This window comes from Sardina pilchardus, chromosome 1, assembly GCF_963854185.1.
Source record: "Sardina pilchardus chromosome 1, fSarPil1.1, whole genome shotgun sequence".
Lineage (NCBI taxonomy): Eukaryota > Metazoa > Chordata > Actinopteri > Clupeiformes > Clupeidae > Sardina > Sardina pilchardus.
The window spans coordinates 7,996,521-8,014,020 of NC_084994.1; the positions used below are offsets into that span (position 1 = coordinate 7,996,521).

General features: G+C 44.8%; 1 protein-coding gene across 2 annotated transcripts in view; it reads right to left on the bottom strand.

The window, feature by feature from the left end:
* Positions 1-179: 179 nt before the first annotated feature.
* Positions 180-17,500, bottom strand: part of LOC134080611 (NACHT, LRR and PYD domains-containing protein 12-like) — an 80,138-nt gene continuing 62,817 nt past the window's right edge. For both annotated transcript variants that reach the window (XM_062537251.1, XM_062537173.1), the window contains 8 exons: positions 9,016-9,189; positions 6,930-7,103; positions 5,363-5,536; positions 3,913-4,086; positions 3,594-3,767; positions 1,196-1,366; positions 850-898; positions 180-541 (listed from right to left, as the gene is read on the bottom strand). In XM_062537251.1, coding sequence (XP_062393235.1) covers positions 871-898; positions 1,196-1,366; positions 3,594-3,767; positions 3,913-4,086; positions 5,363-5,536; positions 6,930-7,103; positions 9,016-9,189 — 1,069 coding nt within the window. In that variant the 3' untranslated portion in view covers positions 180-541; positions 850-870. The remainder of the gene's footprint in view (positions 542-849; positions 899-1,195; positions 1,367-3,593; positions 3,768-3,912; positions 4,087-5,362; positions 5,537-6,929; positions 7,104-9,015; positions 9,190-17,500) is intronic.

A 17,500-nucleotide genomic window follows, 5' to 3' on the forward strand; every position in this document is an offset into this window, starting at 1 on the left:
TTTTTTCCGCCGAGGGCGCTTAGACTTTATATTGAAAATTGTCGCCGTCGTGCAAAAAGCGCATTTGGTGGACACAGCACCTAAAGGAGTTCCCCCTCAGAACAGAAGTGCACAATGTTAGAATAAGTGCTCAGTATGTGCAGAGCCACAGCACGTTAGAAGGTTCTAGAATGCTAGAATGTGACTCAAAATTCATCTTTATTTGGAATAGACAAAGTCTGTACAATTAAAAGTGAACACAGGCTGAGTTCCTCTATCACGGGTCACACACACACACACGGGAGATTTTGATTGATCAATTTCGACAATAGCATCATTATGGTTAAAAATCTATAGCAATACAAATCCTAAAAAAAAAAAAACATATTTCACAATAGATGGTGACAGATGTTAATACAAGGTCCACCTCAGTCCACACATGGTTTCGTATTTGACAAGTGTGTGTGTGAGCATGGGTGTGAGTGTGTTAGAGAGTGTGTGTGTGTGCGCACGCGCACGCTGGATCCCACTCAGATGTCATGAGCTTCTGCACCACAGACCCCATCCAATTCAGGGCCATGGCTCAATACTCATTCACACAGACACACAATCAAAAGAGCGAATCTACTAAGTAAACATTTTAAAATAGATGTGATGGGTGTGTAAGTGTACGTTTGTGTGTGTGTGTGTGTGTGTGTAGGTTTGTATGCAATATATGTCAATACAGTGTCTATCAGTCCACATGTCTACATTGTTTTCATAAATGACACACACACACACACAAAACAAATAGATACACCAAATGGTGGCCACACAATGTCCAGCCCAGTGTGTGTGTGTGTGTGTGGTGGGGGGGGGGGGGGGGGGGGGCATCCAGTTCAGGGCCGTGGCTCAACACTCTACTGTTCCCCATTCAGTTCTGTAGGATAAAGTAGAGATGATCATCAATCAGTATCCATGACAACCATCTCCCAGTGAGCCAGACTGCATGAGAGACAGAGGGCTCTATTGTGACATCACTAACAGCAGCCATAAGAAACACATTCACACATTTGACACACTGCAGCAGAAACAGTAATATGTATGTAAGGGTGGAGCTAAAAAGTCCAACACCATTGGTCTAATCACAAGCACTTGGAGAGTGGCGTCAGGCTCGGCCAATAGAAATGTTCTTAAGACCTGATTGACATGTTTAGAGTTGTAGATTTGTACTCACATTAGTTTCTGCAGTTTACAGTGTGGGTCCTTCACTAGAGCAGAGAGCTGCTCTACAGCTGGTTCAGTCAGATTATAGCTCAGGTCCAGCACTCTGAGACTTGAGGAGTGTGTGGTCAGGGCAGAGGCCAGATAGGAACAGCTCTTATCAGTCAGATTACAGTACCTCAACCTGAAACAGAATGAGAGACAGGAATATTAATCTTCTTCACACACACACGCACGCACACACACACACACACACACACACACACACATGTAACCTGGATATAAATCAGATGTGTTTAGGCACTATGGCTGTAACATAAAGTTGCATGAGAATAGAATAGAATAGAATAGAATATATACTTTTTTGATCCCGTGAGGGAAATTCAGTTCTCTGCATTTAACCCAATTTAACCGAATTAGTGAACACACAGCACACAGTGAACACACAGTGAGGTGAATCACACAACCCAGAGCAGTGAGCTGCCTGCCCAACCAGCGGCGCTCGGGGAGCAGTGAGGGGTTAGGTGCCTTGCTCAAGGGCACTTCAGCCGTGGTGGACTGGTCGGGGATCGAACCGGCAACCCTCCGGTTACAAGCCCGATGCGCTAACCAGTACACCACGGCTGCCCACAAGAAGAGGCCGAGGGGAGAGAGTAGAGTTATCTGTAACCATGGATACCACTCAACAGTCCCTCTTGCTGCACTAGGCAGGTGACAAGCTGTAGTCGCCTAAAGCCCAATTCACACCAAAGATTCCCGACGCGACGAGACTGAGTTGCAGCGGTGTGAATTAGAAGTTGCACGTAGTTGCAAGCAGTCGCAAGCCGTCGCAGAGCATTAAACACGTTGAGTCGCAGTCGCAAGGTTTTAGAACGTCGCGGCTCGTCTCGTCGGGACGCTTTGGTCTGAACCCTACTTAATTGTGTGTTCACATCTTTAAGTTCCTTAACAACTGGTACATGGACGGGGGGAGCACACATAGTTTTTTTTTTTAAGGTTATTTTTTGGGCTTTTTATGCCTTTAATTGGACAGGACAGTAGAGAGAATGACAGGAAGCGAGTGGGAGAGAGAGCTGGGGTGGGATCCGGAAAGGACCACGGGGCGGGAATCGAACCCGGATCGCCGGCGTGCGGGGCAGGTGCCCCAGCCAGTTGCGACACGGCTGGGGCCAAACACACACATAGTTTTTTAACAGCTTCACTGTGGCAGGCCATACTGGCTGATGATACTCTGTGTAGTTGTGTAATAATGGACAATGTGAATGCTTGGACACTGTATGGATTATTGGCATACAAACCTATGGTGAGCAACAAATACCATAAACGACGCATTATGTCCCTTTTTTCCTTTTTTTTTTTTTTTTAAAGTATATTTTTTGGCCTTTTTGCCTATATGTGACCTTCCACGGCGAAATCAATCACAATGTCCAAATTTTCAAAATCAAAGTTATTACGTTTTCAGGAAGGGGCATAATCAACCTTCAAAACGATACCTATATCTAATGAATTGAACGTCATATTACTGAAATATAAACATTCAAAGGAGTTGAGTTCATCCTGTCATGCCAATAGAAAAACGGAGAAATCTGCCTCTGAAGTTAACCGTCGGCTCAACACTCACGAACGCTTTTGCAAGATTTACGGTACTTGTATCAACGACACAGCACACGGATGGCTTGGTGGTTGTCAATGAGTGCAATTACCGTAAATATTGGAATAGAGCGGCAAAAACGAGACGCCTCTAACTTCCTGCTTCCTCTAACTTTCTCACCTCAACAAACTCACGTTTTTAGACTACAAAAGGTCAGTTTTTCGGCGAAATGTATTCACGGCCGTACAGTGTAGACCTCCCACTGTTTCAAAACACTTACAAAAAAAATTCCACGATTTTAGCACAAGTGACATAAATGGCCATTTTTCTCAGAAACGCCTGTTGCGACAAGCGACTGGTTTTGCCGTGGAACTACACATATTAGTACAGGACAGTGAAGAGATAGACAGGAAACAAGTGGGAGGGAGAGATGGGGTATGACCGCAGCCCCCCCCCCTTTTTTACTTTGGATGATATTCTAATGATATGACCAGCACCTGTACACACGGTACATATATTGTCTTCCCCTAAACGCAACACACACACCTACTCAGTTACACGACTACATGACACTCTTACACACCACAAACTCTGACATACATGCTCCCCAACACACACACACTCATCCTGCCACACACACACTTACCCACCGCCCATATGCACACCCACAAATGCCCCTCCACCCACTCTGCTCTACACACACACACACACACACACACACACACACACACACACAGACACAGACACAGACACAGACACAGACACACACACACACACACACACACACACACACACACACACTACATAAAAGTATGCTTACGTTAGTTCCTCCAGTTTGCAGTTTTGGTGACAAAGTGCAGAACATAAAAGTTCCATTCCTGAGTCCAGCAGCTTATTGTTAGTCAGGTCCAGCAGTCTGAGACTTGAAGAGTGTGTGGTCAGGGCAGAGGCCAGATAGGAACAGCTCTTCTCAGTCAGACAACAGCCCCATAGGCTGAAACAGAATGAGAGATTGGAATATTAACCTCTAGTCAAACAGACACACAGAAAACATTTCCATCACCCCTCCATCACACACACACGCACACACACACACACACACACACACACACACACACACTACATGAAAGTATGCTTACGTTAGTTCCTCAAGTTTGCAGTTTTGGTGACAAAGTGCAGAACATAAAAGTTCCACTCCTGAGTCCAGCAGCTCATTGTCAGTCAGGTCCAGCAGTCTGAGACTTGAGGAGTGTGAGATCAGAGCAGAGGCCAGATAGGAACAGCTCTTCTCAGTCAGCTTACAGCTCCATAGGCTGAAACAGAAATATTAACCTCTAGTCAAACAGACACACAGAAAATGTCCATCACCCCTCCATCACACACACACACACACACACACACACACACACACACATACACACACACACAAATACACACACAGGCCAGATAGGATCAGCTCTTCCCAGTCAGATTACAGCCCCATAGCCTGAAACAGAATGAGAGATTGGAATTTTAACACACACACACACACACACACACACACACAGGTATGCTTACAGTACTCTAGTTCCTCCAGTTTCCAGCACCAACACCGCACCCTAGCCGGGAGATTGTTTACAATTGGCTACAGGTGTGTAGCGGGAGAATCCGGTGGTGGTGATTGGTGCAGGGGTGTGGGCTTGGCTTTTTAAAGCACAGACATTCAGTGCAAGAGACCGGACGGGGACAGGACGTGTGGCCTACAGCAGCTGAGTCGGTGGCCATGGAAACGGAGCTTTTGGAGGCCAACCGGGAGTGGAGCTCAACTCTACGAGCTACAAACGCTACCAAGCCTGGGATAATCCACTTCTGACTACGGCGCTGTGAGATGATAGGGGGGTGAAATGGTTCAGCCCTCATCGAGTTCAGTAGCCCTCCTACACTTGATGTTTTCCCTGAGTGACGAGCGTATTGGCTGAGAAGATAAGCACACTTGTGAATGACAGAGACATTCCCCGTGACCTCCGTTGTGTTTGCTTTCCCTCCTACTGCTTCTCTCTCTCTCCTGGCGGCCCACTCGCACCACACCCCTGGACTAAAACTGGACTAGGCTGCTTAATGTTTTGCTTGTTGCCTAAACACGGCCATAGCCATTTCCCCTGCACATTCCAACTTCCTGATGAGGAACAGCTGATTAGTAGCCTTCCACTTGCAGTGTTTTCATTGGTTGCTGTGAATGAAGTTTACCATTACATGTGTGCTGTGCTGTGGATATAGTAACACATTTGGCTACCTTCAGTAGCCTTTAGTGGGGGTGTAGCGGGTATTAGATGATTATATGCTTCTCACGTGTGTTGTGCTGTGAATATAGAAAACTTCTGTATCTCAAACGGGCCTAGGCAGCGGGGAGAATGAAGCTGTGTGTAGGGTAATCAACACTCCAACAATGTTGCCCTCGCCTATGTTTTATAGCCGACCACAGAGGACTGGGGCGTGAGACGGTGGGCCAGTACTCCACACGGCCAAACTGTCACACACACACAGACACACACACACACACACACACACACGCCTGTCTTATACAAATCCACTATATGAAATTATTCTTACTTTAGTTCCTCCAGTTTGCAGTTTTGATGACAAAGTGCAGAACATAAAACTTCCACTCCTGAGTCCAGCAGCTTATTCCTACTCAGTATCAGCAGTCTGAGACTTGAGGAGTGTGCGGTCAGGGCAGAGGCCAGATAGGAACAGCTCTTTTCAGTCAGATTACACTCGTCCAGCCTGAAACAGAATAAGGCAATATTAAGCTCCTCTAGTCTCACACACACACACACACACACACACACACACACACACACACACACACACACACACACACACACACACACACACACACACACACACACACACACACACACACACACACACACACACACACACACACACACACACACACACACACACACACACACACCTCCAACGCTGTTCGCCTGAGCCTGAGGGAGAGGATCGCGGGTTTCATTTCCAACGATCCGGTGGTCAGATACAAGATGTCAAGGTATACACTAAGAAGGGAAATAAAAGCGGCTAAAAAACAGTATGGGAATAAGTTGGAGAATGACTTCAGCTACTGTGACCCCCCTCGCCTGTGGAAGGGACTGCAGGCGATCACGGACTATAAAACAACATCACCTCTGCTTACGGACTCCTTCACCTCCTTCAGGAAGAGCTAAATACATTCTATGCTCGCATTGAGTCTCACAACTCAGTTCTAGTGGATGAAGGTGTGCTTCCAGCAGGAGGAGACATCTTACAGGTGTTGGAGCTGAGGTGAGCAAAACCTTTCAACAGGTTAATGCTCACAAAGCTGCCGGCCCTGATGGCATCCCGTCTCATGTCCTTAAGACATGCGCCACTCAGCTGTCACAAGTCTACACTGACATCTTTAACTTGTCCCTGTCCTGGTGCACAAACAAACAACAGCTTACATCAACACACCTCCCTGCTTTCCTGGATCAACTCCAGTTTGCATACAAGCACAACAGGTCCGTGTATGATGCCATCTCCATCACCTTGCATACTGCCCTAGCTCACCTGGACAAAAGCTAGATGTACCACAAAGCGGTACAAAATATGTCAGTCACTATATAAATATATATATAAATGAGTGTGAGCATATGTGCGCCTGGTTTTGTGTATGTGTGCTTCTCTGTCTGTAGGTTTTCGCTTGTGAGTGTGTGTGGTGGGGGTAATGGGATGTGTGTTTGTGTTTGTGTGTGTGTGTGTGTGTATGTGTGTGTGTGAGTGTGTGAGTGTGTGTGCGTGTGTGTGTGTGTGTGTGTGTGTGTGTGTGTGTGTGTGTGTGTGTGTGTGTGAGAGAGAGAGAGTGAGTGTGTGTGTGTGCGTGTGTCTGCTTGCCTACATTTGTATGTGTGTGTGTTTTATGTGTCTCTGTGTGTGTTCACTTGTGAGTGTGTGTGAATGTGTGTGTGTGTGTGTGTGTGTGTGTGTGTGTGTGTGTGTGAGTGTGTGTGGGAGAGTAATGAGGTGTGTATTTTGTATGTGTGTGTGTGTATTTATATATGGAAGTATACTCTATACTAACTCACATGCACACACACACACACACACACACACACACACACACACATCCACCACAAGAAAGTATGCTTACTTCAGCTCCTCCAGTTTGCAGTTTTGATGACAAAGTGCAGAACATAAAAGTTCCACTCCTGAGTCCAGCAGTTTATTCTGACTCAGGTTCAGCAGTCTGAGACTTGAGGAGTGTGCGGTCAGGGCAGAGGCCAGATAGGAACAGCTCTTCTCAGTCAGATTACACCAATCCAGCCTGAAACAGAATGAGAGATCAGAATATTAAGCACCTCCAGTCACACACACACACACACACACACACACACACACACACACACACACACACACACACACACACACACACACACACACACACACACACACACACACACACACACACACACACACACACACACACACACACACACACACACACACACACACCTCCAACGCTGTTCGCCTGAGCCTGAGGGAGAGGATCACGGCTTTCATTTCCAACGATCCGGTGGTCAGATATAAGATGTCAAGGTATACACTAAGAAGGGAAATAAAAGCGGCTAAAAAACAGTATAGGAATAAGTTGGAGAATGACTTCAGCTACTGTGACCCCCCTCACCTGTGGAAGGGACTGCAGGCGATCACGGACTATAAAACAACATCACCTCTGCTTACGGACTCCTTCACCTCCTTCAGGAAGAGCTAAATACATTCTATGCTCGTATTGAGTCTCACAACTCAGTTCTAGTGGATGAAGGTGTGCTTCCAGCAGGAGGAGACATCTTACAAGTTACAAGCTGAGGTGAGCAAAACCTTTCAACAGGTTAATGCTCACAAAGCTGCCGGCCCTGATGGCATCCCGTCTCATGTCCTTAAAGCAGTCATAGAACACATTTTTTGACCGTTACAAATTGATCTTTGTGCCTAAATAATGTCATATGCAAATGTGTGGGGCTGAAAACGCCCCAGGAGCACTGCTAGATCGCCTAATACAAGGTCATAAATAAGCCTTGCAATGAAACGGTTTGTTTTTCCCGCCCACTCAGCAAGTTCAAATGAGATGCGCGCTGATTGGCCGATTGGCCGACCTTTCCTGAAAGTTGATTGGCTTAATCCACCGGTCTGAAGCTAGAGCTTGGTAAGTTTTATCAGTACATTTCTTAGTATAGTAACTGTCCAAAGTTAGCTGTAATAACGCTAGCATTACAACGTCTCTGCACATATCTAGATTCTAGCATCGTAAGAGCAGTTTAACAAGAATTATTACTCAAAGGTATGCAAATGAGAGGGGGTGTATCTAAAGGGGATAGGCGCCTATTACGTGTTATCTGAGCTCTGATTGGACCATTTCAACACGGCTGTTTCTATTTTCCAATTTGCATACGAAAGCAGGCGGGAGACGCGGTAAAGTCTTTGGTGTTGTCCTTTGGACACTGCTCGCAGCCTAAATTCAACAGGAACAAGGTGAATGTGGTCTTGAATTCTAAGACTCCTTTAAGACATGCGCCACTCAGCTGTCACAAGTCTACACTGACACCTTTAACTTGTCCCTGTCCTGCTGCACAAACAAAACTACAGCTTACATCAACACAACTCCCTGCTTTCCTGGATCAACTCCAGTTTGCATACAAGCACAACAGGTCCGTGTATGATGCCATCTCCATCACCTTGCATACTGCCCTAGCTCACCTGGACAAAAGCTAGATGTACCACAAAGCAGTACAAAATATGTCGGTCACTATATAAATATATATATAAATGAGTGTGAGCATATGTGCGCCTGCTTTTGTGTATGTGTGCTTCTCTGTCTGTAGGTTTTCGCTTGTGAGTGTGTGTGGTGGGGGTAATGGGATGTGTGTTTGTGTTTGTGTGTGTGTGTGTGTGTGTGTGCATGTGTGTGTGTGAGTGTGTGAGTATGTGTGTGTGTGTGTGTGTGTGTGTGTGTGTGTGTGTGTGTGTGTGTGTGTGTGAGAGAGAGAGTGAGTGTGTGTGTGCGTGTGTCTGCTTGCCTACATTTGTATGTGTGTGTGTTTTATGTGTCTCTGTGTGTGTTCACTTGTGAGTGTGTGTGAATGTGTGTGTGTGTGTGTGTGTGTGTGTGTGTGTGGGAGAGTAATGAGGTGTGTATTTTGTATGTGTGTGTATTTATATTTATATGAAAGTATGCTTACTTCAGCTCCTCCAGTTTGCAGTTTTGATGACAAAGTGCAGAACATAAAAGTTCCACTCCTGAGTCCAGCAGTTTATTCTGACTCAGGTTCAGCAGTCTGAGACTTGAGGAGTGTGCAGTCAGGGCAGAGGCCAGATAGGAACAGCTCTTCTCAGTCAGATCACAGCTATTCAGCCTGAAACAGAATGAGAGATCAGAATATTAAGCACCTCTAGTCATACAGACACACTCACACCCACTCCTGCCACTCTGTCTTCAGTAACCAAAGACACACACACACACACACACACACACACACACACCTTTATACAGTATGTCCCCATTTAGGCCCATGCTGGCAGAAGGGATGGACAGGTGGCAGGTGAGCACACTTTAGCTTTGTTTCTCTGTTCTCCTTCTGTCTCATAGCAACAGCTTACTCCTCATGCATCCATTCGCTCACCTACATACTGACTACTGAGCACTCACACTGACATGTTTTCCTTACACTTATGCTTTTGCATTACTTTTGTTACATCAGTTAATCAATTATTCTTAATTACATACAAACAAACGTGCTCGAACACGCACGCACGCACACACAGACACACACTCAGATAGTGTTACTTACAGAGCTGATGTGACTGCTGACTGCAGCACCTTCTGAAGAACTTCATCTGAACTGAGGAGTTCAGTCTGATCTTCCTCTGGTGTCTTTATGTACTTCTGCAGGTCAAACTGAGGTAGCTGTTCCTCAGACATCTGAAACTCAAATATCTGAGTCCTCCACTGTCCTGGTAAGAGCATCTCTACATGCAGATCTACTGAGCTCTCTTTGTGTTCCACTACAGCATGGTGATTCAGCTCATTTAGACAGCAGAACAGGTTGATCCTTCTGTCTGAGCTTCTCTGATCTCTGATCTTCTGTTTGACATACTGGCCTGTCTGCTCTGACCTATCTGATTGGCTACTGCTCTGTGGGTGAAGATGCTTTAAGAGACTCTGATTGGACTCCAGTGAGATGCCCAGAAGGAAGCGGAGGAAAAGGTCCAGGTGTCCATTCTTACTCTGTAAGGCCAGGTCCACTGCAGTCTTGTGTAGGTCATAAAGTGTTGTAGCTCTGAACAGAGCAGAGAGCTGAGAGGTTTGCTGTTGGTCAGGCATGTTTCTCTGTCTGTTGCTGAAGCAGAGGAACACATAAAGAGCTGCAAGAAACTCCTGGATGCTCAGATGCACAAAGCTGAACACCTTCCCCTGGTACAGCCCAGCCTCTTCTCTGAAGCTCTGAGTACACACTCCTGAGTACACTGATGCTTCTGTGATGTCAATACCACACTCTCTCAAGTCTTCCTCATAGAAGATCAGATTGCCTTTCTCCAGCTGTTGGAAAGCCAGTTGACCAAGTTTGAAAATCACCTCTTCATCTGTCTCTTTTCTCTCTGAGTACTTGACATGTTTTATGGCTGTCTGCATCATCAGGAAGTGTGTGTACATTTGAGTCAGAGTCCTTGGCATTTCTACACTTTCTGATTCTTTTGATGTCCTCTCTACAACAGTGGCTGAAATCCAGCAGAAGACTGGAATGTGGCACATGATGTAGAGGCTCCTGGATGACTTCAGGTGTGTGATGGTTCTGCTGACCAGGTTCTCATCACTGATTCTCTTCCTGAAGTATTTCTCTTTCTGTGGGTCGTTGAATCCCCTTATTTCTGTCACCTGGTCCACACACTTAAAAGGGATCTGATTGGCTGCTGCTGGTCGGGTGGTGATCCAGAGGAGAGCAGAAGGAAGCAGATTCCCCTTGATGAGGTTTGTCAGCAGTACGTCCACTGAGGCTGGTGCTGTCACATCACGACAGGTCGGGTTGGAGCAGAAATCTAGAGGAAGTCGACACTCATCCAGACCATCAAAGATGAACACGACTCTGTGTGCTGAGCTGGTGAAGACTCTTGGATCTTTGATTTCTGGGAAAAAGTACTGAATAAGATCCACCAGACTGAGTTTCTTCTCCTTCATCAGGTTCAGCTCCCGGAAAGGAAGAGGAAATATGAAGTGGACATCCTGATTAGCTGTTCCTTCAGCCCAGTCCACAATGAACTTCTGCACAGAGACTGTTTTTCCAATGCCAGCCACTCCCTTTGTCAGCACTGTTCTGATGGGTTTGACTTGTTGAGATAAGGGTTTAAAGATGTCACTGCATTTGATTGGTCTGCCTTGTGCTGCTTCTCTCCAGGATGCCCTCTCTATCTGTCTGACCTCATGTTCATCATTGACATCTCCTTCTCCCCCCTCTGTGATGTAGAGCTCTGTGTAGATCTCATGGAGGAGTCTGGTGTCTCCCTGCTGTGGGATTCCCTCAATCAGAGACTGAAACTTCTCCTGCAGGTGGGATTTGTGGATTTGCTGATATCTGTGTGAAAACCAGAACATCCAATTAAAGACTAAATCATTAATTGAAGACAAAATCACACATGCATAGACACACATAATGCAATGAGCCAGCGTGAAGATCAGCACATCAACACAAACACAATTGTGGCGTTAAAGGTGACATGAGGTGAAAAGGTGTCAGTGCACCTAAATTAAAAAGTTAGCCCGGAGCCGTGATATATGGTTCATATTTTCATCACTGAACCAGCCTCTCAAACTCACACACATATCAAGTCTTACTACAGTATGCATTAACAGACACACACACACACACACACAAACATACATGACATAATAGCATGAAGACCAGAGCTGTGATCTTACTGTCCAGTTGAAGAGTCTCCTCCTCTCTCATTGGACATATCACTCTTCATGGACACACAGGTGGGTGTAGGGGAGGGAGGTTTGCTGTTAGAGCTGGTGCCCTCCATCCTAGAGAAGAGGAGAACTTCCATCAGGAAAATATTCCTGTCTCTACTCACACACACACACACACACACACACACAAACTTCCAGATAAACTCCTACAGACACAGTACTAACCTCAGCACAGTATGAGTGCCAGATTAACTCCCACAGACACACAGTACTGACCTCAGCACAGTATGAGCCCCATGAGCAGCCAAACATTAGGGGACAAGCTCAACCATGTAGCTCACCGTATCCATTGGCTTTAAACGCTAAAAATATATGGGTCGCGCCTTAATGAACATGGGAAATTGTGGGTCCCAAGGCCAGTTCAGAGCCACTGCTTCAGGGAACAGGCTTAACCATAAACATGTGGTGGCCACTATGGCCTCCTTCAGGCAACTCTCGCACTGAGCCAAGAATTAAGTTTAAGTTAAGTTAAAAACCCTTATTAAAGATGGGGCATGACAAAAGGCTGAACCATAACTTGAGATAGCTTAGCGCCGGCGAACTCTGTCACTAGAAGGACTGAATGAAATGTGCTGAAAACGGTCTCCCCCCACAGCACCTGTATCACACTAGCTAAGTTGGAAATGAGGTCCTGTGTCCAAAATTCTGAACTATTCCTTTAACCACCAAAGACCAGCTGGACCACTTCATAAGTGTTTAGGAGTGCTCAACACCTCGATAGTTGTCTTTAAGTTTTGCAAATAAGATATTAAACTCATCAGCTCACCTATCACTGGCTGAATTCCTGACACCCACCCAACCCTGAACGTGAGTATGCTCTTACTGTAATCTGAGTGCTGTTATGCCATCTGTTACAAGTCTGTTGAAATGGGGGAACTTTATAAAAGAGCAGGGAAGTTTACTTCCTGCAGTGACCAACACGCCAGACAACTCTTCAAAGCAGCTAAACCAGCGCAGCACAACATGATGCTGCCACTCCCTCATGATCAATCATGATATTTGTGCTGTAGTGGAGCTTCAGAATAACTTATCAAACAGCTTTTACTCAAATGTCAAGCAGTAGCAAATATGAGTGTAGCATCAAACTCATACAGGGCAGCCGTGGCCTACTGGTTAGGGCTTCGGGCTTGTAACCTGAGGGTTGCCGGTTCGATCCCCGACCAGTCCACGGCTGAAGTGCCCTTGAGCAAGGCACCTAAACCCTCACAGCTCCCAGAGCGTTGCTAGTTGGGCAGGCAGCTCACTGCTCTGGGTTGTGTGATTCACCTCACTGTGTGTTCACTGTGTGCTGTGTGTTCACTAATTCGGTTAAATTGGGTTAAATGCAGAGAACTGAATTTCCCTCACGGGATCAAAAAAGTATATATTCTATTCTACATTCTTCTTGTCACATAGAACGTAAAAACAGCATTTATTATGTAACAGTGCCTCCTAGTGGCATGACAAGCACAGTGACGTGAATCCAGCTGGACATAAATACCTACTGTACTAGTGACACACTTCTAAATCCAACAGCCACAACTGGACACTATACACTATAAACATGATGACTGCATAGAGTAACAGTGTAGAACTTTTAAATTATTAGGCAAATAATAACACATTAATTAGACCACCATTCACAGCATAAAGACAAGAAGACAACAGAAGCAGAAACAGGAAAGGCCATTGGCATCAAAACAAATCTAACCTCTGTGATAAATATCAACATATTGTTGTCAGCAGGACACCTTCTCTGTAAATGATGAATAAATAAATACTTACTGTGCTTTAAGCGTGCTCCAGGGGTTTGTTGTTCTGATGCTCAGGTCCTCTCTGTTAGACAGCTTCAGTCCTCGACATTAAATCCATATTCAGATATGAAGACAACCAGCTGATCTTGCTCTGCTGTTGATGATAACAACATTCAGGAGATATTAACCCTTTTGTGTTCTCACATGTGCACACACAGACACAAAGACTATGACAAACTCACACATAAACAGAGATAATGAGAGAGAGAAATAAATCCACTCAAACAATGCGAGTTCTTAGTTTAAGTGTTTGCAACTGGTGACATCATGTGCACACACAGACACACAGACACAAAGACTGTTACAAACACACACATAAACAGAAATAAATTCCTACCTTAGTGTGTGTATGGAGTGTTGTTAAGGTGACTATTCCCCCTTAGTGTGTGTATGGAGTGCTGTTTAGGTGACTATTTCCCCCTTAGTGTGTGTACGGAGTGCTGTTAAGGTGACTATTACCCCCTTAGTGTGTGTATGGAGTGTTGTTAAGGTGACTATTTCCCCCTTAGTGTGTGTACGGAGTGCTGTTAAGGTGACTATTTCCCCCTTAGTGTGTGTATGGAGTGTTGTTAAGGTGACTATTTCCCCCTTAGTGTGTGTACGGAGTGTTGTTAAGGTGACTATTACCCCCTTAGTGTGTGTACGGAGTGTTGTTAAGGTGACTATTACCCCCTTAATGTGTGTACGGAGTGTTGTTAAGGTGACTATTACCCCCTTAGTGTGTGTATGGAGTGCTGTTAAGGTGACTATTCCCCCTTAGTGTGTGTATGGAGTGTTGTTAAGGTGACTATTACCCCCTTAATGTGTGTATGGAGTGTTGTTAAGGTGACTATTTCCCCCATAGTGTGTGTATGGAGTGTTGTTAAGGTGACTATTCCCCCTTAGTGTGTGTACGGAGTGTTGTTAAGGTGACTATTACCCCCTTAGTGTGTGTACGGAGTGTTGTTAAGGTGACTATTACCCCCTTAATGTGTGTACGGAGTGTTGTTAAGGTGACTATTACCCCCTTAGTGTGTGTATGGAGTGTTGTTAGGGTGACTAATCCCCCCTTAGTGTGAGTATGGAGTGCTGTTAAAGGGATAGTTCGGATTTTAAGACACGAAGTTGTATGGGTTCCCTGTCAGCAACGTAGTGCATCAGCACTGACTTACCCCCGACAGCGTCCTGTGAGCCGAGATCCAGCCGGTTTTAGATCGTTTTTGATGCTGAAGAAAGTAGTCCGGCAAGTTTCTGGGGTCACGAAAGTAAAGTGTTTTTCTTCTCAAAACCATATGCGTTCAACAGAGTGATATATTTGCACCACAAAAACGTTGTCCAGGAAAAATTCAAACCTTGTTATCACTTACTTATTTTTCGCGATTCCTATCACTGCGCGCTACTGACAGCTGGACAACGTTTTTGTGGTGCAAATATATCACTCTGTTGAACGCATATGGTTTTGAGAAGAAAAACACTTTACTTTCGTGACCCCAGAAACTTGCTGAAGAAAATAGTCCGGCATCAAAAACGATCAAAAACCGGCTGGATCTCGGCTCACAGGACGCTGTCGGGGGTAAGTCAGTGCTGATGCACTACGTTGCTGACAGGGAACCCATACAACTTCGTGTCTTAAAATCCGAACTATCCCTTTAAGGTGACTATTTCCCCCTTAGTGTGTGTATGTGAGTGTTGTTAAGGTGACTATTCCCCCTTAGTGTGTACGTGAGTGCTGTTAGGGTGACTATTCCCCCTTAGTGTGTGTATGGAGTGCTGTTAGGGTGACTAATCCCCCCTTAGTGTGTGTATGGAGTGCTGTTAAGGTGACTATTTCCCCCTTAGTGTGTATGTGAGTGCTGTTAAGATGGCTGTTATACTTTTGCCTATGACTGTTGAACAAGTGTCTTATTATTGTGTTGAACACTCACCAAACACGCTGTAGCCGCCTCTACCGAAGGATGGCTCCAAAACTGATGTTGCATTAAGTTCAATTTTATTTATTATAACACCGAAGTTTAATAAAGCAGTAGGCTATAACAACGTGTAATACTACCTCTTGAACGTGTACAAACACCGTAAGAGCTTATGGACTCCAGTAAAGGAGCTAACTTCACAGATATTCACGGATAACTTTATCATACGTCCTGTAACAACTCTCAGTTTCGCCTCATTGAATGTTCTTCCTTCCGGAGAGTTGGACGTTACAACCGTTTCAAAATAAAAGTCCGTGTAACTCTAAATCGCTCTCTACAGGTATGAACATATTCATTTACATAAATGCATAATATAAACTATAAGTACAGCAAAAAAAACACACTTAAATGACAGGGGTATCTACACACTCTAATACATCAGTGATATATAACTGGGAATCAGCTCCAACAAACACACCTGATGAACAAGTGTCTTATTATTGTGTTGTACACTCACCAAACACTCTAATACATCAGTGATATGCAGCTGTAGGCCTATATTATGAAGGCACATTTTCTCTCCATTTCTATCTGTCCATTTACAGGTGACAGGAATGTTCTTTAAGATCCCTGTATGATTTCCACCTACAGACATGTGAGTAACATGATACCAGACTGTGAATCCAGAAACCAGGAACTAAATCACACACCACACAAATTCCAATTTTCCAGTGGAGCCTGAAGTCCAGTCTTGATAATGCTGTTGTCTCAAAAAACATAATCTCCTACAGACTCTGCACAGTATAAGTCCAGTCTTGATAATGCTGTTGTGTCCAAGCACATAATCTCACACAGACACACAGCACTGACCTCAGCACAGTATAAGTCCAGTCTTGATAATGCTGTTGTGTCCAAGCACATAATCTCACACAGACACACAGCATTGACCTCAGCACAGTATAAGTCCAGTCTTGATAATGCTGTTGTGTCCAAGCACATAATCTCACACAGACACACAGCACTGACCTCAGCACAGTATGCACCTCCTGAGCCATAATTTAGCTAAAAAAGCTTAACGACAAGACTCACACTTCTCCTTCACCTTAAAGATTCAGAGCTGAACTAATTCTGTAATCTCTTACTTAGTGCCACTGCCAACAAGCGATGGGAATCTATTAGATTCCAAACACCATGTTTAAAGTCAGAGCGACACGACATGTTCCAGTCTATTGGATTCCAATCAGCACAAGGACGACATTCAACCCTTTAGGTCAAACAGCAATAACATAGATTTCTCTCCCGACTAAATACAGAAAGCATTTTAATAACCTGTTTATGTATTTATGTATAATGGAGCTTACAAGATATCAGATTCCACTTCCTACACACATCTATCTTGACAATCTTCAAACCAACAAGTCCACACACTTTTGTTTAGAGAAATGAATCAATACTTTTTTATCAAATCAATGATAAATTCATAATTTTGTTTTGTTCATTTTCAACCTCAAACTATAATCGTTTCAGTTTAACAACAAAACACTTTAATGGACTTACCGTGCGATCTTTTAACCACCAAAGACAAGCTACTTACTGGACTGGTTGATAAGTGTTGAACAGTGTGTTCCTGTGGCAACGTGTCATAAAATGTTTTACAGTGAAGATAACACATCAGAACTAAAGTCCATCTTTCATCCTTGTGTTAATTTTCTTAAAGAAACAGTAACATGGAGATCTGTGTCTGGTGAGGATGCAGACATTGTTTATGGGCCATTTATTACATGATTCCACCCACTAATAGTAACACCAAACCCAGCAATCCAAACAGGCACCACTGATCTGTGTTAAAGGGTCTCAGAGGGGGAATGTCTACAGTGTGTGCAGTCATCTCTGCAGCATGTGTGTGTGTGCGAGAGAGAGAGAGAGAGAGAGAGGGAGAGTGTGTGTGTGTGTGTGTGTGTGTGGGGGGGGGTTAATGGCCCAGGGATCCAAGTATGAATGATCTGTGCTGATATCA